This window comes from Pelodiscus sinensis, chromosome 27, assembly GCF_052426305.1.
Source record: "Pelodiscus sinensis isolate ZL-2025 chromosome 27, ASM5242630v1, whole genome shotgun sequence".
Taxonomy (NCBI): Eukaryota; Metazoa; Chordata; order Testudines; family Trionychidae; genus Pelodiscus; species Pelodiscus sinensis.
In genome coordinates this window covers 14184392-14209678 of record NC_143078.1, presented here as the reverse complement: position 1 = coordinate 14209678, position 25287 = coordinate 14184392, and the positions used below count along the sequence as shown (strand labels likewise).

Sequence of the window (25287 nt, the reverse complement as noted above, 5' to 3'; positions counted from 1 at the left end):
GCCAGGGCAATGCTCCCGAATCGGAAAGTGACTCAATGTGAAGCAATTCCCTCTTCAGCTGCTTTGTCGGGGGAGAGCAGAACTGAAACAGCAATGTTCACTGGTGCACAGAAACAGAGAATCAGACACAAAGGAAGAGAAGTTTTGTTTCAGGCGAAAATTAGTAAATTGCTTGAATCTATAGCTAATCTGTTCCCTGTGGCTGGCTGTTTCTAGGCTTTCGCTCCAGGACACCCCTCCGCACCCTGCAAAAAACCATTCATTCCTTTCCATATCCTGATGGAGCTACCGGCATAACAACAGTAAACCCAATACAGGAATTTAGGACCAATGCTTAGGGAGACTCCAAGGAGCCTGCAAATCTATCTCTATTGTCAGTCTCCACATAGGCTGACCAAAGGTGTTCATTTTGTGACACATTAAAACAAGACCATTTTCTCGCCAAACGTTGTGTTCCACTCACATCCAGTGCTGCATTCTTTAACTGCCCCCACTCCTCATCATGCTGTATCTTAGAGTTGGTCTTTAGGGAGTGTCAGAACATCTGAGACTGCATGTTCTTGGTGCAACACTGGAGCATCTCGATAGCGTTGTACAACTCCTGTGCAAAGCACCACTTGTCAGAACCCTGAGGAGGGATATCCATAAACTGGTCTCCTAGACCAGAGATAAGCCAACCAGAATGTAGAAAAGCAGCACTGGCCAAATTTGAACTCTCTAAAGACAGCAGTTACCATATTTGACGCCTAATGGGATAACCAGAGATGGCATATAAGCTACTGCTCTCCTATCCGTCAGCAACCCAAGAATAAAATATCAGGAAGCAATTTTTATCTAGTTCCAATTCACCACAATCAAAATAAACCAACAAGGCATTCAGCAGAGAACCCAGAAAGAATTTGTTCCTCTAGGAATATTTTCACAAAGTAGCCTGTTCTGTAATTCATTTGCAATTAGGAAGCCAGTTGAGTGACACTGTCGGTAAAGCTAGTTAATATAAGGATACCATTCAGATCAGAAAGAGGATTAAACACTTGTCACATGAATACAAGCCCTCACAAAAGGAGCTGTCGGATCTATTTGTACTCAAAGTTATTCCAAGGCGGTAATCCAATCAAACGTTTCTAGCAATGCCTGAGTGCACAAGGACAGCACTCCTGGAGTAGGAGCAACAGGACTCCGGTTTTGATTGCCTGTCCATACAAATAAGATGTTCTGCAGTTACCCACGTTTTACCATCTAACGTAGCCTGTCTCAAGACCTAGAATCATAGAATCATAGAATAATAGGACTGGAAGGGACCTCGAGAGGTCATCGAGTCCAGCCCCCCACCCTCAAGGCAGGATCAAGCTCCGTCTACACCATCCCTGACAGATGTCTGTCTAACCTGTTCTTAAATATCTCCAGAGAGGGAGATTCCACCACCTCCCTTGGCAATTTATTCCAATATTTGACCACCCTGACAGTTAGGAATTTTTTCCTAATGTCCAATCTAAACCTCCCCTGCTGCACTTTAAGCTCATTACTCCTTGTCCTGTCCTCAGAAACCAAGAGGAACAAATTTTCGCCTTCCTCCTTGTGACACCCTTTTAGATATTTGAAAACCGCTATCATGTCCCCCCTTAATCTTCTTTTTTCCAAACTAAACAAGCCCAGTTCATGAAGCCTGGCTTCATAGGTCATGTTCTCTAAACCGTTAATCATTCTTGTCGCTCTTCTCTGTACCCTTTCCAATTTCTCCACATCTTTCTTGAAACCTGAATCACTTGTTCACATCACTAAGTCATGATGTAGATTGGAGAACTTCAGGACACCCATACGCCTTGGGGCTGAACTGGGAGAACCCTAGAAACACGAGTGGGAGCAAGCGAAGAGCGGCCTTTGCCAGCTTTCCCAACCAGATGCCACGATCTTGATAGTTGGAGATGGAGCATGTGGCCTATGCATGCTGCAGACTGATCCTAACCAAGCTACTGGCCTACTCCCCACCATGATAATACTTAGCATGCGCAGAGCACTTCAGACAGTCAAATCAAAGGCACACTGAAATCAGGGAGTAGGGAATGAAGTGGGAGCTTCATGAAATGGCCAAATGAAGGCAGTGCAGATGTGAATTCTGCTAGATAGTTCAAGGACCAAGAGGCCAACAAGGCCTAAGGCGACGCTAGTCCAAGGTCTGACAGGAAAATGGGACCGGTACTGCAACTGGTAACCAACATGAAGTACCTCATGGACAACGTGCAGCAGAGAGACGGTGTACATTACTGCTAGCCAGGGAACGTACCGCAGTAACGAAGGAGAGACACGAACAACAGATGGCTTTAAAGTCACTGAGCTACTGACATGCTTCTTCCCTGCCAAGCATAAGCAAGATGTATGGCCAGTAAAAAGTAACAAGGACCTTCTAAACGAAGGCAGCTATTCATAAAAACAGCTAAGGACATATCAGATGCCCACTATTATTTCATTGGAAGCTTTGGATTGTTAGGGAAACTGGATGTTCATTTAGATCACCAAAATCTGTGTTGAAGCGAAACTTTAACCTGTTAATTTTTGGCAAGCTGTGGTAACTCTGGAGGATTTGATCGGATTTATTTGATTACTCCCACTCCAACACTGTTCTGCACCATCTTAGCATTTGAAATAAAAAATAAACCATCAGGATTACTTGTCCTTGGACGACCCTGATGTGCCTGGCGCGTTGAACGATGGGTGAGCTTGCATACCATAGCACAGTGTGCTGACACACAAGGCCAGCTGAGAACTAAGTGCTGGGATTGATCCTGAATTGCCCCTACAAGCTTTTCAGGAGCTGCCACGATGCTCTGTTTTATAGTACATGCCACTGCTTATCTTTAAGCGTTCATAGTGAAGTGATGTTATCTTACTTCTCTTTTGTGCTGAGGAAAGGGCTTTCCAACTGAGGGTGAAAAGACAGCTTGGCTGACAAGGTACCATAATACAAAAGGAGAGACCACAGAGCCGGAGAGGGACATAAAGCCAACTATGTACGGGTATGAAGAGCTCATGATATTTGAAAAGTGAATTATCAAGGCCTTATGGTCAGACAGGCCTTAAGATCCTCAACAATTTTTAAGAGACTGGTACCGATAAGGGTACCTAGTCAGTCAGCTAAACCCAACAGTTTCAGGCTGTTGTGTTTCATCTGAAACCCCTTCAAGTGATTATCACAGACGTCCCTTACAGGAACAGGACAAAGTACTTCGGACTGTCCTACACACCGTACTGTCCTAATGCTGTGTGCTTGGAGTCTGAAATCTTTGCACGGTGAAGTACTCCTGTGTTCCAGCTGTAGCACCAGTGAGTCCACTGCTCCAAGAGCATTTCTCCCCTTGTGCAAAACCTCTGATTAGTGGTACAGTCCCAGGTGAGCGCCCTTGGGGGGCAAGGCCCTAGAGCCGAAACAGAGCCACTAGGTTCTGTGGCCTGCCAAAAGGCTATGCTCCTGTTCATGGTTACTACAGATAAACCAATGGGTCCCTAACTGTTCTGTATCTTAGGGGCTAGGTAGCCAGCTGCACCAGGATGCGCATGTCTCGGGCCTGAGAAACAACATGGACACTGACCTTATCTAATGAGTGAGATGACCAGGCTATTTAAACATCCATTTCTCCAGCTTGGAACAGAAGCTAAGTGCCTTCCGCCCGCCATTCCCATCTTCGCTGACTGAGCCACGTACCGCGCTGAACTAGGGGCAGTTGCAGAAAGGGAACCTTTAAGGAAAGACCTGCTGGGTTTCACACCACTCCTCCCTGAACTCCCAGACGAGACTCTAGCTCTGGCAAGCCCGCAGTCGATGCAGTAACAGAATGAGCTGCCAGTGCCGGAGGCAGACTCCCAGCACTACCGGATAAAACTGAACTGCCGGGGCAGGCAGCCGCAGAGCATACAGCTAAAGGTTTATAGCGTCAAGGACTGTTTCCCATAGAAAGCTAGTGGTTTAAATGAGCTTTACCATCTTTCTGAAGAGATTAGGTCATTAAAATGGAGACACATGCCGATTAGCCTCCGGTGACCTCTTCAGGCTACCTAGAGATTCATTTCACCTCTTCGCCTAGTCAGCCAAGGTTTTTCTGCCTGGTTACTGTGGGCATAAAATCTCTAGACTGAGGGCAGGCTGCCCCCCTAACAGTGAGGACCCCCTGGAGAGTATCTTTCACACAGTGCCAGAGCCATTAGCAACACAACTGTAACAATTTCTCTAACTTTCCAAGTATTATTAAAAGCTGCAAAATGGAGCATCTCCAAACGAGGGATTAGAGAGATTGTAATTCTGCACTGCCCTGTCACCTCGATCTAGTCATCTCTGCCAATGGCTAGTTTCAAAGCTTTCCAAAAGGAATCAAGCACTTCCCACTTCACAGGGATGCCGAGTCCAGTTGAAGGCAAACTGCAGTTCATTAGTAAGAGTTACAGTGTACATAAAAGTGGGGTCTAACAAGCTGCTCAGGTTTTGCCTCATTTCCAGTTCAAAGGCTTTTTGCTAGTAAAGCTCTCAAACAAATAACGTACCAGGGAGAATAGAGTTTGTGCCCACTGCGAAGAAACAAAGCAAAACCGGAGATAGGATCTCAACCATTCTCCCCTCCTTCAGCCTAGTAATTACAGCAGGGGACTGCCGAGGTTACCCTTTTAACTGTGAGCAAACCTGTTGCTAGAGGGGCACTTTCCTGAGTTTTTCATGCTGTCACCCTGGGCGGAGAAGCAAGCCATGTACTTCAGTCTCCCCCTGCAAGAGGGCACAGTGATCTCTGGCTGTCACCAGCACCCAGGCAGCCAGAATGCAACACAGTAATGCAAACAGTGCTTACTCGGAGCGTCTTTGCAATCGGGGAGGGAGACGACGGGGGAGAGTCGGACTGAGACTTCCTGTTTCGAGTGAACTCCTTACTCCTGGTGTACAAGGACGACATGGTCTCGGAGGCAGGCGGGAGAACCACAGCACCACCGAAGCCCAATTCTTCACTTTCCTTCTGCTACGTGTGCTGAGCAGTTCCTTCTCCCAAGCCAGATCAAATGAATTTCATCAGACACACAGTACTGGTAATTTTAAGCCTCCTGCTGTTTGCAGTGGGATACGTCCAGGCCTCAGAGTGGAGCTTTTTAGTACATGCTGCCCCGCAATGCTGCTTCTTGCTCAAGTTGAAGGTAGGTGTTAAGGAATGCCTGTGTTACAGTCCTGGGTGTTGCAGCACTGCCCGCAGAATAAAGGCCTGCTCTAAGGTCATCCACAAAAGGATGTTTTCTTTGCACCATCCAACGCCAGATGTTACTGATGACCTGCAGTAACAGCGGTGGGTAGAACGCCTCCAGTCCCACAAGGATGAAGCCAGAGGAATAGCTAGTTTTATCCAAATAGGAAACTTTTTCAAGAAACCCGTTTGACTCCTCAGCCCTGCAGATAGCTCCCTGCTGTTGCAGCAGAGCAGAGATGCATGATTTAAGAGCAACAGGCTAATACAAATCAGGAACGAACGCAGTTTCAGAAAGGGGCAGTCCAGATAAAGTTGAGTTTTGTTCCGTCCTCCTAGTTGCAGACGCCTTTACACACACATCTTCCCTCCCCTCTTGCTATTTTCTGACATTCCAAATCCTTACTTGTTCAGCAAGGAATGCTGGAGTGAGGCCAAGGGCAAAGATTCACTTTCAACTTGGGATCCAGGCTGCCGCTTGCAGGAAAAAGAAAACACGCAAACTCCCCTGGCGAGCAGAGTGCAGAGCCGGAGGTCAGACAAATTCATTACACTTTGTAAGGTCTGCATTCCAAGCCAGTATTTTGCAGCTGCCTATGTCAAAGGCTGTTTGCTTAAGAAGATACAATAGAACATGGGTTCCCAAATTGGGGGGTGTGAAGAAATTCCAGGGGGAGCGCGAGGCAACTCAGCCCCCTTCCTCCCCAAAATCAACCCTTTCCCCCTAAGTTTTGCTGCTATTTTTGTTTTTCAGCCAGGTCAGTTCCTTTTTTTTTTGGGGGGGGGGGGGAGAAGAGAGAGGGGCTCAACAACAAGTTTGGCTGCTGGGGGGGGGAGGGGCATGATTCTGCAAAGTTTGGGAACCACTGCAATAGAACAACATTTCAGGCTGCCATTAGACAGAATGCAGGCTTCCCCAGAGCACAACAGCACTTGTGAGACAAATGGTTTTTTAACAGTTGGTTAGAGCTATGAGCCGGCAAAGCTTAACCATTCAAACAGGAACTGTTATTTTATTTTTTCAGGCTAGCCTCTCTGCCTGGATTTAAAAAATAAATACATACATTAAAAAAAAATCTAAACTCATGTAGTCACCCCTTTCTCTGCATGCTGCCAACTGGCTTCTCAATTCTGGTTACAGATTTATTGAACACACAGGTCCATCAGGAAGGCTGCATTTTGAATTTTCAGAGCGGACCAAAAAACCAACAACTTTGCACCTCTGAATATCATACTTTATAGCTGAACAAAGCCACTCAAATCCACATCAAAGCAGCACACATTTATTTGAATCACTGCACATGAAGCATGTCTGAGGTGCACCAGGAAGGGACGCAAACACTTTGGAGAATAGGTTTAGAAGTCAGACGGACCTTGACAAATTGGAGAATTGGTCAACAATTGATCAACAAGATATTAAACATGAGGGCAAAGTATTTGGCTGAGGAAGCAGCACTCAAATGCACAACTAGGGAAATCAGGCAAGTGGGTAGTACGGTCAGTTTGATAGTTACGAAAAAGGCTAATATTCTGGGATGTTTTAACAGAAGCATCGTACGTGGGACACGGGAGAGAACTGTCCCACGATTTGGCATTGCCAGGACATTAGCTGGAGAAGCACGTCCAGTTCTAGATTCCGCACTTTAGGAAAGATGTGGATAAACTGGGCGCATCCAGAGGAATGCAACAAAAACGATTAAAGGTTTAGAAAAACGGCCTGTTGAGGAAAGGTTATAAAAAGCTGTTTAGTTGTGTGAAAAAAACAATGGGAGAGAAGGTGGGGGAAAGAATGATAAGTCTTCAAAGATGTTAAGGGCTAATAAAGAAGAACAGTGATCAATTATTCTCCATGCTTGCGGAAGGTAGGACAAGAAGTAAATTGGATTAATCCGCAGGAAGGGGGATTTAGTTTAGATTAGGAAACATGCCCCCACAATAATTAAGTATTACATTAAGCTTCTAAGGAAAGTTGTGGAATCAACACTGTTGGAGAAACACTGATCGGGCATGGGCCAGGTACATTTGGTCCTGCCTCCACATAAGGTGGAGGACTAGATGGCCTCTCGAGATCTGTTCCAGTCTACATGCCTGGATTTGGTCCTTAAAGTGGTCTCATGTGTTAAGCAGGCTTGCAGTCCAACACAGCATGTGTCTGAGGTATGATCTCCCAAGCTTCTAGCACTTCCATGTCTGGCCGTTAGTCTAACATCCACCCTCTGTAGCAAATTGCATGCCTGCAGTGTGCATGTCTGGAGACTAGTGCACAGAACGTAGGATATAGAATTTACCTACAGAAATTCTTCACTCACTCACCTTATCGACTGCCTTCACGCTGGGAGCACAGATGTAATTTCTATAGCACCCTTGGAATGGGAGGAACAGCATTGGCTTCATTTATCGGATGGAGAATGCATATCTGAAGCCATCTCAGTGATTGCAAAGGGACAGGCAAACCAAAGTGACAGCTAGCGGGAAAGCTTTGAAATGGTCTCGTGTACCCAGACTATACTCCTACAAAGGGAGGAAAGTACAGTCCTCCTACAGAATGGGATGGAAACAGAGCAATTGGGTGAGGTGTGGCAGAGCAGGAACCTGAACACAGCTCTTCCAAGCCCCAGTCCAGTGCCTTGACCACACAACTAACCTTCCCCTCCGCTAGCTAGACTTGAATGCTGCCTTCTATCACCACTGGCAAGAGTGCTATTGTGATTTTCCAACTGGAAGTTCATAGAACACCAGCATGTGTGTTCTCACCGTAGTGTCTGACAGGAGGAAGCCTGAAAACCATGTGCAATGATTCACATTACCCTCTCGCGTAGCAAGTCACAACAGTAACAAGTCTGAAGGAATCCGTGTTAGTCACCAAGGTGGGGCTCTAGCAGTCTGAGCTGTGCTCGCTTTCCTCATTTCCCAACAGTAGCTCATAGTCAGGGCATAAGAACAATGCAGTGATTCATAGTCATTCGTGGCTATAGTCCTCGGGACAGGGAAAGCTCTGAATTCAGAGTTTAAGTGCAATGATTGGCAGTGACCTTCCCAGCCAAGTTATTAAAACCAAAGCAACGGTGAATTCTGTGCTCTCTACCTATGCCAAGGAAGAGTGTCTCTCCACCATCCCATGAGACAAAATATTGGGGGCACGGGGAAGAACACCAAGGGACTACTTTAAAAGACAGCTCGTCCCAGCTTTTTATACTTTCCATTTTCCCTTATGCCATTCCATTTTCCCAATGTTATCATCCAAACTGGATCTTCTATCCATTCACCACGTCTGCTATTCACCACGTCCTGAAGCATCAGTCTCAGTCAATGTTTGGGATTGGTGCCTAACCCTGACTAACTGGGCCTTTTGCCTGGATTGTTTTGCGAATACTCATGTGCAAGCAGCCATTATATAGCACTACGTATTGTTCCCAGTCCCAATCAAATCACTGTGACGTACACTGACACAGCCACAGTTATGGTGGTCTGCAACACGAGGCATTTCAGAGAACACATCTCTGCTTACCTCATGGACTGCCCCTACTGACAGACTCCATTCATTGAGAGACCATCCTGGCAGTTGCAGGGCCTTTGCAACGTTTCAGCAGCAGTTGAGAGCAGAAACAGAAAAAGATTTTATACTCGGATCCTCCCTGAAGTATAAATATAATGAATTTGGTCTTAATTACACTCAGCCCCTTCCCACAGCCTGCCATTTCACACAGTCCTGCGCCCCCGCCCAGACAGGTATTTCAAGAAAAGGCAAGACGCTAACGTAAGATTGGGTACAAACAATACCTACAAACCACCATGGCAATCTGATTAGAGCAGAGATTTACGCACTTAATTAACAGGGAAAGGTGCTGAGCTCAAACCCAACACCAGTGTATCAGAAAAAACTAGGATGAAGCCCTTACCCAGTTTAAAAAAATTAAACCGGTTAGCTCTCAAGTTTTCACCGTAGATTGCCTTCCTAAATTAACTTCCTCCCTAGGGCATCAAGCCCTCAGCAAATTGGAAGCCTTCAAAGGATATGAAGACACTGGACAAAATCTATTCTGGAAAAATCACCCTGCAAACTCTTCACCATAAGTGGGATGATGAACTGGATGCTGGAAACAGTTTATTAAATGGTGTTCCCACAGCACACCGGTAATCCAGCTCCATAACACCTTTCAACATTTCTTCCCTGAACAATGTGGGAAGCCCTTTTTGAAGAGAATTAGAGGTCTACTAGAGAAACACTGAAGAGTGGACAAGAGTTAGAGAAAGGTCAATGTTTTAGTACTGGTCCCATCTTTTCCAAAGCACTGCTTTGAAATCCTTATTGTCCCTCAGTTCGTACAGGCAACTAAAAATGTGCCGCCTTTCCCTGGATGCTTGAAATGCCCACAAGCATTGAATATGCATCATCTAGTTCAGTGGTCTCCAACCTTTTTACACCCAAGATCACTTTTTAAGTCTCAGAACAGGCAAAGATCTACTGCCCCGCCCCTTCCTTGAAGCCCCGCCTACATTACATGAGGAAATCTAATGTAAATGTACTGCGCAGGTGCGCAGTTCAGAGAGGGCTCAAGAGCTACTCTTAGAGCCCCTGAGATCTACCGGTAGATCACGATCTACTGGTTGGTGACCACGGATATAATTTATTTCGGCACAACCTAACCTCTGAGAAAAACATGTTGCTTCTACACTACAGTCTATAATGCATGATGCCCAAATTCCAGATGGTAAAACTGCCAAGACTGAAATAAATTGCCCAGGGAGATTGTGGAATCTCCATCTCTGGAGATATTTAAGAGTAGGTTAGATAAATGTCTATCAGGGATGTACTGGGTCCTGCCATGAGGGCAGGGGACTGGACTCGATGACCTCTCAAGGTCCCTTCCAGTCCTAGTACTCTATGATTTACAGGGATTTGCATATGAGGGTGGCTCCAGAACAGGTTTCTGATAGTGATGTTTATTAACAAAGTTATTGCCTGGGCATTACTCTTGAAGACTCCATGAAGCAAAAAGCCCCAAGATCAGGTTACCACACAGGAAAGAGCTTTGTGCACTGCTCTGAGTTCTCTTGCAACGTCACCAATTGCAAAGTCTCCCCTTTACACCAATTTTTCTGAACATGTTTAATTTGGCAGTTTTACCATTATTTCCTGGGTCTAGCCAACATGCTGCTCAAACCATAGGCCTTTTCAGTCAGTTAGCTCAAGAGCCCTCAGTGACTCCTATTTTCCATTTAGCATCCTAAAAAGAGTTCTGGTGGAGAGGAAGTGGTTTTAAGATGGGAGTGAGCGCTGTGATTGGGGGGGCTGAGTGCTGCAGAGGGAGTGGTTGGGGCAGGGAATCTGCTACTTCATCTTTGAGTTTGGACCTAATGAGTGATTGTTCTGCTTTGCTTCAAGATGTGCAATAAAAGTGTCAATGAGTTGGACTGCACAAGAGAGGGCATACGTACCACCCAATAATCACGTCCATGGAATAGAATTTAGATTTGATTGCATTAAAAAGGTATTTCACCTCTATCATTTCTGGAAATCAACAGCACAGGCATTAATGCCTAATAGAATCATAGGACTGGAAGGGACCTCGAGAGTTCATCTAGGCCAGTCCCTGCCCTCACTACTCTTGCTCTTACTTATGCACGTTATCCAGTTAGTCACACTCCGACTCGCGAAAAGAGTTTTAAAACCTATATTCAAAATCAGTTTTACATCACATTAAAATCAGGTGCTTCAGAGGGGTAGCCAAGTTAGTCTGTAACCAGGAAAACTTAAACAATGAATGGTCTAGCAGCACCTTAAAGACTAACAAAACACGTAGATGGTATCATGCGCTTTTGTGGGCACAACCCACAATCAGGGTTCACAAGAACAGTCTAAAGCCCCATTTATTTCTGAAACACTGTTTTTGGTAAAAACTGCAAAGCTCATGAACTTAAGCCACCTTGGCAGTTGTCCTTCTATAGGCCACTACACTTTTTTTTTTTTTTTTTACATTTTAGTTTATAGCAAAGTGATGTTGAGATCAAAGAAGTTTACAGAAAATACATGGAAAGGTAACGAGATGCAGAGACCAGAGAGCAATATTGAATCGGACAATATTCTAACACTGTACCCAACAGTGCCTGTCGGTAAATTGGTGATGTGTAGGTCTGTAATGTGGTCAGAAGTTAAAGAGTTGCAGGACTGCCTCAATATCACAATTTCATAAAAAAAATCCAGCATATATAATTCCTAATGATTGAGAAGCCTTTCATATACTGAATAGACCCCGCTCCCCCGCCAAAGTCTTCCATTGAGAAAAAGTCACGCCATTTTCTTCTATACAGAAAGAGGCACTAGCATTTGTAGAGAATGAGTGCTTAACATTGGTGGTTTATAAATCTTACTAGAATATACAGATCAAAAGGTAATCAGCAAGTGATCCCTCCCCTGTTGTCCTTCGCCTCTGTTGGTCAGAGGCTGGGAATGGGCACCACCTGTGCCCATCCTGGCTAACAGGATAGACCTATTCCATGAATTTACCTAGCTCTTTCTTGAACTTTGCAACATCCTCTGGCAAGGAGTTCCACAGATTAACAGTGCATTCTGGAAAGAATGGGTAGCTTCAGTGTCACTAAATTCCAGATAGAATGCCACACAGGTAACTGGAGTACAAGTCTGTAATTACTTACAGGAGTTCTGTAAATAGCCACAAATACAGTGAACCTTTAAGTGAACTTCCATACAAATAAAAGTCTGACTCTTGTACATGCTATTTCCCATATTTTCATCATCCTTACAGAAATTCTGCCAGCACTGCATTAGAATCTTCTATTATAATGCAAGTGGATGATCTCTTATTTGGCGATTGGTAGCTTTATGACTATCCCAAGAGAATGAATGTTTCTTGTATTGCTGTTAGCCTTCTAGTCTCAAAAGATATGTAGGAAAGTCTTCAAGAGCAGTAACAGCTTCCCTTTGTTTGCGATATAGGGGGGGAAATGTATATTTAAAATGGCTCCGAAGAAATAACTGTGGTGGGTAGGAATGTGCATGGCTAACCGGTAGGGCTGGAACAGCTCCCTACCCACTGTGGGGCCCACTTCAGACAGGGACTGCTCTAGCCAGCCAGCCAGAGCTGCCCTTGTCCGGGGTGGGATGTGGTGGGAGGGAGAGACCCACTCCAACTCGGACACGATGGGCAGGATAGACTCCTCTGGCTGGGCGGGAGGGGCCCCTCACATGCCCTCCCCTTTTCATTGGTTAACCAAACGTTTAATTGGTTAACCAATTCAACTGAATTTTACATCCCTAGTGCAGGGAACAAAACCAAACCGAACAGTCCTGTAGCACTCCCCCAGGTAGGGTTAATACAAATACTGTGGGGTGAGGTTTATTTAGAACCAAACAAGGTTATGTCCAGAAATAGAGGGCTGAGCAGACTGCAACAAAAAAATTCTCGGGCTGGCACTAGGCTCTGCTGTAAACATGGGGAGGCACTACAGTAGTTTCCCATACATGGAATACGAAATGTGCCAGTGATTAGTCTTGCGTCTGCAGTACACACAGTGGTATTCCCAAGAGCTGACTCTCACATGCCTTGCAGATGTGCAGTCTAGGAAGGAAAGGATCCATTTTCCCCCCCCACTCCTCCAAAGTCACAGCCCTAACACACACACACACACACACACACACACTTGGAGCTGTACCTTTCCCCATCCTACATATTCCCATCATTCACTGTGGAGGGAATAAAATAGCTTGTTTTCTGCTCATACAAAGGCTGGAAGCCATAAGGTGATCTTAATCAGCACTAAAACTAACTCATATTTATGTGTAAAATGAGGAATTACTAAACACTAGAGAAGTGTTTCTGAAAATGTTCGTGCTAAGCGAAAACGTGCTATGCGGAGTCCATTTTCCCCATTAAAAATAATGGAAAAGGTGGGGGTTGCGTTTCAGGTCATGACGGCAAAGTCAATTTTTTGTTAGTGCTGGGTTGTCAACGTCAACATTCGATATCTAGCAACACAAGTCCCTGCAGTTTGTTAAAACACAAAGAAACACAAAGTGAGTGAGTGGAGGAGTGCTGTGACCACATGTATTCATCCGCTCATGCATATTACCACTGTTTTCACCAACTTACACCGCCATGCGAAGTAGTCCACCAGTTGGGATTTGTGTGTTGTTTCGGGGACGGTCATGTTATTCAAAAAAACGTTCCCTTAAAAAATCGTGCTATTGCAAAAACGTGTTAAGTGGGCACGTGTTAAATGAGTAATTACTGTACTCATCTTAGCCCTTTGTTTGACATAAGCAGTTCAAGACTTCTGAACAAAGCAGTGGGAGGTGCAGCAAAGAGCAACAGAAGTCACATGCCCTACAAGAAAGTGACTGGATCTTAGCACCTGTAAAAGTTTACATTTAGAAGAGAAATGTATTTAATCAAACTACTTAGATTACTGCCAAAAGAAGAGGCAGGGGGCACAACCTGTTCATTATTCAAGCACAACGTATGTTTGAAAAGAGCAACTAGAAGAGGGGAAATCTGTTGCTCACCCCCCTTCTAGAAATTACCCCCAACTTATTTAGCATGAGGAACAAGAAGAGGATTGGAGAGGGAATTCCTGTGTTTGTAAATCTAACACCTGGAAAGACAGCAATAGGAAATTATAGCAAAATATAACTTGCTGGGTGCCTGCAATTAACACCAACAACTGCATGCATGTTGGGAACCAGACTGCTTGTTACAGGACGATTGGAATGGGAAATGCCTATTCTATCCAAAATAGTTCTAAGACTGCTGCTCTAATTCCATTCTAGGCAGACAGAGAGCTCAGACCATCAGCCCCATTGTGCCTTCATCTCAGGAGGGCTCACTTCTAGCCTTAGTTTGATTTCCATGCCAGTTAGAACCTTGGGTCCCAGCTGACACGGAGCCAAGATTACCGACTCATTAGGAACAGGCGGAGATGAAATGCTGATTTCAGGCAGGCAGCAAAAAGGCAGTAAAAAAAATAAACTGTCAATCAGTCTTTCCGCATTCAGGTTCATGCCACGGAATCAGTTCTGCATTTTCCCCAGAAAAGTGAAGCAGCAACTGTACAATCCGAACACGGCCTCCCCAAAACAGCACTGCTGCTTTACGCTATCCGGATGCAACCCCAGGTCAGAACAATACACATGCGAGTGACTCCACGTTCCACGCTCATGACTAAACAGCATTTGCTCAGTGTATTGTATTTTCTACCAAGAGCTCAACAAAGATTACATTATGGGAAATGTTAGTGTCGCTCTCGTTACAGAGATGCATGAAGTCGTAACAAGTCAAAGAAATAAAGGAACGTACGTTTACAGAAAATTGCTAAAGGGCCGTACTGGGAAAGTGTACTCCTGGCCCAAGTAACACAGCAGTAACCAGATGCAAATGCAGCACTTTTAATTTAAAAGGAACTCTCCAGAAGAGGAGAGCTCAGAATGTAAACAGACAGATGAAAACCTCAGAGGGCTATTAATATGCTTAACACACAGTTTTATTCTCTTCATCTCTGGATGCATCAGATTCCATGCACCTCCCACCCAACTGCCTTTCCTATTCATTTGTGTATGGAAATAACCAGGGTGACACGGAGGATGGAACCCATCTGAAATACTTCAAATATGCCTGCCTTGTTAGTATGTAGGGCAGCTGTAGCCATGCTGATCTCAGGATATTAGAGACAAGAGATTAACTCACCCACCTTCCCTTTTAGTAAGCCTGGAAACAAAAAGCACTTGATTTGGACTTCGCCTACTTCCGAGCACACAACTATATAAACGAGCACACTGAAATGAACCCAGCCGTGCTGCTTAGGAAAGGTGACAATTCAGCACCTGTGCCTCATACAAGCCTTCTCCAGAGCACCAGAAGAGCAGTGTATGCTAGGGAGGGCTCTCCCTGTCAAGCAGGGCAAAGGTCCTCCAGTTTCCAAGGAACTCGGGTGCCTACTTGGGGTAGACTATAGTATCGGGTTCTATGCTGATGTCACTTCCTCCTGCACATCCCCTTTTGTACAATGCTAGAAAGACGCTACCACTGCCATTTACGTCCAAGATGACAATCTCGTCCTACACCCAGGCCTCCACATTTTCCCACTTTTCAGACATATGTTGAGTGAGACCAACAGGTTATAATCTTCGTGTAACAAAGCGCTTTAGGAGACCTGAGGGAGACCTAGATATTGACTTCCTCCCCTCAAGTACATTAACGGGAGTTTCATAACAAGCAAAGAGACACTACTATCACTAACCCAGTAAGAGTTTCCAGCAATGTTTGATGATAAAGAAATTCTTTACACAGTATAATCAGAATTGGAGAGATGTAGGCCTACAAAGGAACTCAAGAGGGTATCTAGTCCAGCCCCCTGCACAGAAGCAGGACCAAGTAACCCTAGACCACCACAACAGATGTAGTAGGAAGAGGGGCTAGAACACAGGCCCAGGTTCCAGAGACCTGGAGCCCAGGTAAAGGTTAGCAAGATGTTGCTAACAGGAAGCGAAGTTGAGCTGTGAGCAGGCAAGCTCTGGCAGGAACAGGGCCGATATTACAGAAACATACATCCGGTAGTAGGCACAAGATGCAAATCCATTCCAGAAGGGTAGCATCAGAACCCCTTGTTAGGAAACGTCGTGGTACCAACACACTCCCCACAGACAACAGGAACATACTGACCCAGGATCGGGATAGGGTTCAGCACTACACCATAACGATTTGACCGAACAACCACATACAAGGTGGGTGGCACCTAGGCACATTAGAGGGTGGCACCCTGCTACATCAGGAGTGATGTGCAACTTGTTTGTAGCTGTGTAACTTGTTTGTAGCTGTGTACCAGAAAGTATCGAGGGTGATTGTCCTTGTCCAGCCCAGAGGGAGTGGAAAGTTTCACCACTGACTGAGCTGGTGATAAAGGCATGTATGTTAGTGTATCTAACCACTGAGCCAAGATGCCAAGACTGCTCTGTTGGTAATAAGCCTGGGTCGGGCGCCTGTGTACCTTACCTGATTCTGGGGCCTATAGGGGGGTTCTCTTGGAGCATGCAGTGCTGGTGAGCTGCACAGAGCCAATGCAACATACAGCACACACACAGCCGAACCGTTATGGTGATTGGACAGAGCGAGATACCTGTCACCACACTGGTGACTTCTGACCACAAATGTTTGTCTAACCTGCTCTTAAAAATCTACAGGGATGGGAATTTCAGAAGCTCCCTGTGAAGCCTGTTCTAGTACTTAGCTATCCTTTGTCAGATAAGTTCTTGCCGTACAGTCTCACTACCCTGGACATTTCCAAGACCATGGCAAAACCTAGATGCAAGATTTTCAAGAGTGAATAGTGATTTTGGGCACCCATCTTGATACACCTCAAAAGGGACTCGATTTTCTGAGGACTGGTTCTAAGGTTTACTGAAAGTTAGACCCCTTTAAGGCACTTTTGACAGCCAAAGTCTCTAGCAGCTTTTGAAAACCTTGGCTTAAGGTAATGGATATTTGTCTTTTCCTTAAAAACACTTGAAAATCTATGATTTCTTGCAAACGCTATACTTTGATCTTTAAAGGATCACATTGCCTATATTGTATCAAGACCATCAGCATGGCCCATCCTTTCAACTATTGGTGCAATTTTCCATAGAGATTAAGTTTGCCTAGAAATAAGTAGCTGAAACGAGGAGCAGTGGGAAAGCTTTTCTGCAACAGGCACCCAAGTGCCATTCTGTACTAGCACCAAAAGAAACGAACCCCTATTACCAAGGCCCAGGCAGACCAGACTGGAAGACTGTCAGTAAAGAACTGTGCAGACTAAGGAATTTACATTTTATAATACGGTAAGGCAGACTATGCAACACAAAGCAATGCTGACCTGCAGAATGAGGAGTCTACGTTTATCAGAGTATAATCAATAATGACATTTCAATTACGAGGACTCTTGCACAAATTAGCTATCAGGGGAAAAATATAGCTAGTGCCTCAGAACAAGGAGAATGACCTTCAAAGGACTCAAGCGACAAGTCGCATCTAGACACTGAAATAATTTAGAACAATTCTTCCTTTACAGGTAGGTTTTTGGTCAGTTTTTACCTCCCCCTCGCCCCCCAAAGAGTTCTCAGTACCCTTTTTGTTCCACTTACAAGCCACAAACCAATGCAGTCTCTCCATTTTCTTATGCTCTCTGTATACACCAAGTCGTATATTATCCTGTAGGCAGCTAGGACTGACAGCTGCCGAGGAGTTTTGCCACACAATTACAATGATTGTGTTAACTTTCAGGGAATGAATAAAGGAAACGGAAGATATTTTTACTTAGGAAAAGTATGAGCCAGTGTTGTCTGAAACCATTTCCTTCCACTATTTGGACAAAACCCCTACAAGTCTTCAAGAAATATACCCGTACAGTGTTACAAATCTCAACATGACACTCACATTGACACCAGACATTTACTAGTCCCTTCCTGAACAAATCAGACTTCTGGATAAGTCAAGTCCTCACCTCCAGGCTACTGTAAGTTGACACAAATGCTGGACTGTTAAGTTACAAACAGAGATAGGGAATTCATAAAACAATAAAGATGAAAAGCAAAATAAGTTAACACTACAAAGATAATTGGATACTGTAAATGAACATCTTGTTAATTTTTGTTTGGAAGCTTTAAGCTCATAAGTGTTCTGATAATTCTTAAAGTAAAAGTAATTTATTTCAATTATCTATGATAAAGTTACTTTTAAATCATAGGCCTATGCACCAGCAATAATATAAGCAATGTATGAATGTCCAAGGCTGAAGTCACGACTTAAGGGACATCAAACCCAACCTTAGAAACAACCTCGGCAGACTAGTAGGTTCAGGCTAGACTGAACGTCTGAGGGTACAGCATTAAACCAAGGAGCTGAAGCACAAGGCTACTCTTTGGAGCCAGCCAGACGCAGAAACCTATAACCACAATCTTGTAACAAGGTCAGTGGGAACTCCAGAGAGCACTGCTAGAATTATTCTCTGGTTTGGCCTCTCTTTGGACACAGAGCCAAGTCAAAATGGCTTTGGCTTGCTTGCCTTCACGAAGCATATTTCATCCAGAGTCAGGACATGGGTAATTATAGGAGGCAGTTTGAAGAGGGGCAGGTATAACATTTGTTCTACATGGAACCAATGGGTGTGCATTACTCATCTTTTCACAGAAACAGAGATTACCATATGCCTGGTGCCTAACAGGAATTAACCACTTGCCACTTCACTTTTACTGTAGCCTACAGGCCAATGATTTCCATGCTGTATCATACTAAGCCATAAATAGGAAGTCAGACTTCCTTCCCAAACAGCAATGTTTTAAGAAAAAGCAACTGAGGGTCACAGGGCTGGCCAAAATGTACGAGAGCGATAATTTGTGCAGATAAAAGTCAAGCTTTAGAAATAAATACATAGGAGATAAACATTTTTATAGTGCCCTGCTAAGGCAGCCAGGGTACTACAAAAATAACCTCTCTATCCCTAAATTTGTTATGGGCTCCAAGGTTAAATGCTGTTGCAGACTGGTTTGCTGTCATTTTTAGCCTCAACTTTTACTCAGCTATAATGTTGCTAACTGCGCTCAGTGAGATGACAAACACTGTCTCTGAAGCATGTACGATCAATTGTGGCATGTGTGTTGGGAACAGGGCTGGACAGAGCCAAAGTTTGAGACCTCTCCTTATTCTGTTCAGGATTAAGTGCCTTATTTCACTGTATTCATCTGAAGTGACCCAGTTCCGCCCACACTGCCTTGGCCATGGGCCAGGATGGCTTCCCTCCCATGTCGTTCCCCCATGTGCGCTAGAAATGAATACACGGTGGTAAATATTCCACCCTTACAATTTCCCAACGAGGAACAGTGCATGAAACTGGTTGGTACCAGGAAGTTATGGTACAAGTGAACACTTTGTGCCCATCTAGATAGCAGGTTTCCCTTTGATATCAAGTCACTAAAGGCCTCACCTCTCTCTTGTATCTAGACAAAGAACAGCCTGTGCCTTGGGCATACCTTACCATATTAGGCAATCCGATCCCAGGCAGAGGAGAACTCAAGATGTAGACTGACTCTCCCTTCACCTAAAAGGGCAGCGGCAGCCTAGGAACTTCCTGGGCAGTACAACAGTTTCCTTATTTGAAGTAGAGAAAGGGAGGAGGAGGAGGAGGACAGATTCCAGCATGGTTCAAAATGATGGGTTTGCGGGGCTATTCAAATGTGCAAGCCTACTGTTACAGATAGCATCTTTGTAATGGAGCCAGGCCTGTGCACTAAATACAGCCAGCTCAGCTGTTCTCAAACTGTGGATGGGGACCCAAAGTGGGCTGCAAACCCATTTTAATGGGGTTGTCAGGGCAGGCTTAGAGCTGCTGGGGCTGGAGCCAAAGCGAAAGCCCGAGTCCAACCAGCCAGGACTAAAGGCCAAGGGCTTCCACTTAGCAACAGGGCCGGGTTACTGGCCCCCTGCCTGGAGCTGAAGACCTTGATTTTGTCTTTCTGGGCTTGTATGGTAATTCCTGCTGTCAGAAGAGCGGGGGAAGGGGGACGAAGTTGGAGAACTCCTGGACTCGTTGGATTTGAAGTACATGTATTCTTAAAGTAGTGAGTTTGATTAACCTCTCCCCACACACACACACACCAAAGCTGTGGTTTTGCAGTAACTGTAATGCTGCCACACGGAAGCTGCAGTTTAATGAAAGGATTCTCAGATACATCAGATTTCACTTTGCATTTCTCGCTTCTCCTGTAGAAGTGCTGCATTTCCAGGATACTTTTTAATAAAAATGAGTCAGCATACAAGCTCCTACAGCCTCGTCAGATGCCACTGTGCTACAGACAGCAGGCACTCCAAGGTAAATGTTGTGGAACAGAGTTTGGCTGGACAGCGGTAGTGCAACAGTTTCGAATATTTGGGAAACTTTAAGTAATAATAGGATAACATTCAATACAAACAGAAGTGTGCTAAACCCATAACTGTGACTCACTTCTGTCTAAATCATAGAATCATAGGACTTGAAGGGACCTCAAGAGGTCATCGAGTCCAGCCCCCCGCTCTCAAGGCAGGACCAAGCTCTGTCTACACCATCCCTGACAGATGTCTATCTAACCTGTTCTTAAATATCTCCAGTGAGGGAGATTCCACCACCTCCCTTGGCAATTTATTCCAATATTTGACCACCCTGACAGTTAGGAATTTTTTCCTAATGTCCAATCTAAACCTCTCTTACTGCACTTTAAGCCCATTACTCCTTGTCCTGTCCTCAGAAACCAAGAGGAACAAATTTTCTCCTTCCTCCTTGTGACACCCTTTTAGATATTTGAAAACCGCTCTCATGTCCCCCCTTAATCTTCTTTTTTCCAAACTAAACAAGCCCAGTTCATGAAGCCTGGCTTCATAGGTCATGTTCTCTAAACCTTTAATCATTCTTGTCGCTCTTCTCTGTACCCTTTCCAATTTCTCCACATCTTTCTTGAAATGTGGCGCCCAGAACTGGACACAGTACTCCAGCTGAGGCCTAACTAGTGCAGAGTAGAGCGGCAGAATGACTTCACGAGTTTTGCTTACAACACACCTGTTGATACAACCTAGAATCATATTTGCTTTTTTTGCAGCAGCATCACACTGTTGACTCATATTCAACTTGTGGTCCACTATGACCCCTAGATCCCTTTCTGCTCAGTCCATTAACATGACTGTTGTGAAGTATTCTCTGGGCCAATAAAAAAGTTCATGCAAACAGGCTTTTTCTTGTTGTCTCTCATTGTCCTAGAAGGTTATAATGATACCATGTAATCATTCAAGGTGCTCCGGTGTGTTTATAGACAGGACAGGTTTAGAGAAAGTATCACTTTACAATGCTGCATTGTCAGAAAACTTTATAGGCTGGCGCCTGAACTGAGACACATACTTGGCCCAGAATTGAGTGTTATTTAAACAAAACAAAAAAAAAAAAAAAAAAGCTGAAATGCCCCTTGGACCAGCTTTGGAACTTTTGGCCAAGGTACATTTTTATGCCACACAGAATTCCACTGAAAAGAAATGCTGGAAAATAAATTTCTCTCTGGATCACGACCTTTATTCTAGTTTTATGGCATAAAATTCGCTATTTTAAGTGGCACTTTTCTTCCATCTTTTTTTGCCCAAACAAAATCCTCAAAGATTATCCAAGTCCAAATATTTGTTGCTCTTCCAGATTCCAAGACCCACCCAGTGGTAAGAACTCTCTCCAATCAGCAGCACAGACCCACACTCTGCATTCTTTACCCCGGGCCAAATATTGCTTTCAGCACAGAAACAGCTATAACTTCTCGTCAGTCAGTGCAGCATCTTCCAGAGAGTGACCCAGGACTGGCTGGAGCAGGAGACTGAGACAAGACACCTGGACAAGACAGGCAGAGGCAAAGAGACTGAAGACAGGGCTCCCGTGGAAAAACAAAATATGGTAACCACATAATGCAGATGCACAATGGGGGTTAAGATAAAAATGACCTTAACTCCGGAATGTCCTAGGTTTTGAGTGACTGATGTTCGCAAGGAGAATCTTTGGATTTTTAAAAACAGTTTGCATAATTTAATGGTTGTTTTAAAAAAAGCAAACTAATATAGAAATTCCATTTAGAACCCTTAGATCCACCACATAGACCTCTGTCACTTTAGCAGAGAGAGCAACCGTTAGCAGTAGTAGGTTATCACCCCTCGATGGGATGATTGGTTTCACAGATATTGACTACCGGGGGTGGGGGTGCGCGAGGCGGGGATGGGACTTTACCCCATGGGTTTCACAGATATTGACTAACAGCAGAAGAACGGGTGGGGCATGGGATTACGGGATTCCAGTCCAGGCCCAGAAGGGTGTGCCAGTTAGTGGGTCCAGAGTCTTCTGCCTGCCTTCTTCGCTCTTGACCCCTTCTGCCTTGTCCCCTCCCCTGCCCAGGTCATGCATCTTCCCCATTCCAGCATCATCCCGCTTGCCTACCTAGTCCAAACCTCCATTGCTCAGGTGTCTCATCCCAGGGCTACTCTGACCCTCCTCTCCACTCCATCCAGCCATTCCCTCTGTACCCCAGCACCTCACAAGATCTGTTTCCCACGTGCCTTCCCCATCAAATGGCTCCCTCCATCTGCCTTAGCTTCATTCAACTCCTCGTCTCAATCTACACCTTTTCCTCCCCCTGGTTCAGATGCCTGCTCTCAGTTCTGGTGCCTGAGAATGAGTTTAGTTCCCACAACCCTGAGCTCATGCACACTGTGGGGATAGTGGAGTGTGTGTGTGTGGGGGGGGGAGGAAGGGGCAGAGAGGGGAAGGGAAAAAGAGGACAAGCATCCACAACAAAGAAAGCTTCAAGTGTTCCTCCACAGAATTGAATATGGATCCCTCAGTAACTGATTACACCACAAAGCCACCAACTAGCATGCTACAAACTGATCTGGGACAGCAGTTTGGAGTGAATTAACTTGGTTTCTTTTAAAAAACAATAAAATCATATGTCCATGCTGGCACCTTATGCCTTGAACAGCTATTTTTCTCCCAGTCTAACAAAGGTTGCACTGATGGCTTCAGAACAGCCACTGCCCAACAGACCAAGACATGTTCCTGACCCCAAACAGATCTCAGCCCATGCCAGGCAAGACCAAAACAATGGTAAGTCTGACGACTACAACAAAAGAAAGAAGAAAGGGTTTGAGGGAGAGGAGGAACTTGGCAAGATTGTTCCAGTCGCAGGGGACAGGAGACTCAGAAGGCGACAAGGGGCAGACATGGGAGGTAAAAATATCCTTGTTTTCTAAATTAAAATGAACCCTCCCTACTGTATTCAGCCACCTTCTGAGTTGAGAGATCTGCTTTCCTTACCGTCTGAGTGACAGCCACAGACCTCGGACACTTTAGTCAGCCTTTGAAGAGTGCAGGGTAAAAATTTGAGGCAGGCTATGATATTCTGATAAGAACCCCTATTCTAAATTTCAAGTCTGGAACAGGTTCTCTCCCCCCCACCCGCCGCCTCCAACTTAGCCCATGGAAGGAAGGTCATCATAAAGATAAGAAATAAAAATGTAGCCGTAAAGATAACTGCATAAGACAGTTACATCCCAGGGAAAGGCCCTACGGGTGAGAGACAGGACATAACACATTCAATGGTGCTAGGAAGAAATGTGCAATTGTCATGTATCCTTATTGCCTCTGCTTTAATCCCCCAGGTGCAACACCAATGGATCACATCCCTGCAAACAGTACAGCATGTTGATCTTAATGGATTGTTCACTTTCAGTCCTTTGGGTACAATGTCCATCTTCTTGCACTTGGATAGATTTCGACCCCTCTCCCTGCAAAGATACCTTTCTGACACTAACAGACACATCGCCACTTAAAACATAATTGACAACTGAGGTCTGCTTTGTTTAAGTATTTGTTTAAATAGACATAAGATATTCTGTAAGCTATGGACAGAAAACACTATGTAACCTTTAGATTATTGCTTTTATTTTGCCTCATGGTTAGCACCTATCAAGGTGGTCTGGGATCTTCCCCCCAATCACTTAATCTGCCCATCAGCAGGGGTGGCCCGTGAGCCTAAGCAAACTAGGTAGTTGCCTAGAGCACCGCCAGCCCGGGCGCCCGATGATGACGTCACGGCCATTGACGGCCATGCAGGCGGGGGCGCCGATTGCACCTTCCACCTGGGGTGCCAGCTGCCGCAGCCGGCCTTAGACCACTCCTGCCCATCAGCATCTTATATAATCCACTGTAACCTATTGTCTGGCAGTGTTCACCAAAGCCTAACAAGCGAAGTGACACTCCACCAGCGCTATGTGTTAATAAACCCTTCTGCTTGCTTCATACACACTGTTCAGACTCTGTTCCAACAAAGAGCGTATTAAATCCCTACTACAGCCTCTCAACCTCTATTACAGCCCTACAGGTTCTCTTGAGGATCAGACAGGGACCCCAGAGAACAGCAGACAAGCTGTATGCACCCCGTATCTTCCTGAGAAAAGATCAGCAAGCAATCTGCTTCACAAAGCTAGAGCAAATACCAGGCCCAGATGTACAGTGCTCCTCAGAAAGATACACTCACAAGTCAATTCACAGCAGTCCTGCTGCCAGCAAAATTTAGGTAACAGTAAGGTAGGTATTAAGGCATTGTACATCGTTGGCTCCTCGCTTACCCGAGACTCCTTTGCTTCCTCATTCCCATCAACCTCGTCATCCTGGAGAGAAAGAAGAAAAGGGACTCAGCCATGTAGGGTCAACAGGTTTGGATTTCCAGATATTTAGGTGACTAGGGTTTTGAAGAGAGGTGCCAATTCCTAATATCTAGGTAACCAGGGAAAGCTTTTGAGATCAGGACTTGTACAAAGGAGCTTTAAGTGTCAGTAATCAATAGACTAACATGGCCGCCCCTCAGACTAACTAAAAAAACAACAATGATCTTGTAGCACTTTAGAGACTAACAAAAAAAAGATGGTGGTATGAGCTTTCAGGGGCACAACCCACTTCCTCAGAGGACAAACACGGAGCAAGAGGCACAGAGGTTGAATTATAATTCAACCTCTGTGCCTCTTGCTCCATATTTGTCATCTGAAGAAGTGGGTTGTGCCCAAGAAAGCTCATACCATCTACACATTTTTTGGTTAGTCTCTAAGGTGCTACAGGACCATTTTTTTTTTTAAAGAGTAATCGGTAGCCATATTCTCAAAGGCAGGAGATGGTATTTCAGAAGTTCTCCAATTACCTCCCATTTGAGGACAAAGTGGATAATAACTGTTACTAGATCAACTTCGGGGTGGGGGGGTGGCTTTCAAGCTTACACAGAGCTTTTCTTAAGCTTGTCTCTCACCAACAGAAATTGGCCCCACTAGAGATATTACTGTATCTACCTGGTCTTGCTAATACCTTGGGTCCAACACGGCTATAACACAACTGCATACAAATTTTACAGGAGTCATTAGTCTATCAGAAAGACACATTCAAGGAAAATTGTTTAACCAACAAGCCATTTGAATGGCTGAACTTTTCATCTTTTCAGAAAAAAGAGTTACGTTTCAGCATCATGTAATGCTAGGTCCATGGA

General features: G+C 44.9%; 1 protein-coding gene and 1 long non-coding RNA gene across 8 annotated transcripts in view; one reads left to right on the top strand and one right to left on the bottom strand.

Annotated features, from left to right (window-relative positions):
- PPP1R12B (protein phosphatase 1 regulatory subunit 12B) overlaps nt 1-25287 on the bottom strand; it is a 151681-nt gene that overhangs the window by 32922 nt on the left and 93472 nt on the right. For 6 of the 7 annotated variants that reach the window (XM_075910196.2, XM_075910200.2, XM_075910194.2 and 3 more), the window contains one exon: nt 24383-24424. In XM_075910196.2, the coding sequence (XP_075766311.2) occupies nt 24383-24424 (42 nt within the window). Of the gene's footprint in view, nt 1-4832; nt 5915-24382; nt 24425-25287 lie in introns of those variants that run through there. The other variant, XM_025181043.3, reaches the window with a different exon arrangement.
- LOC142820890 (uncharacterized) lies at nt 21420-24584 on the top strand. The gene is made up of 3 exons (XR_012897851.2): nt 21420-21659; nt 22750-22859; nt 23414-24584. It is a non-coding gene; the product is annotated as an uncharacterized LOC142820890 (long non-coding RNA).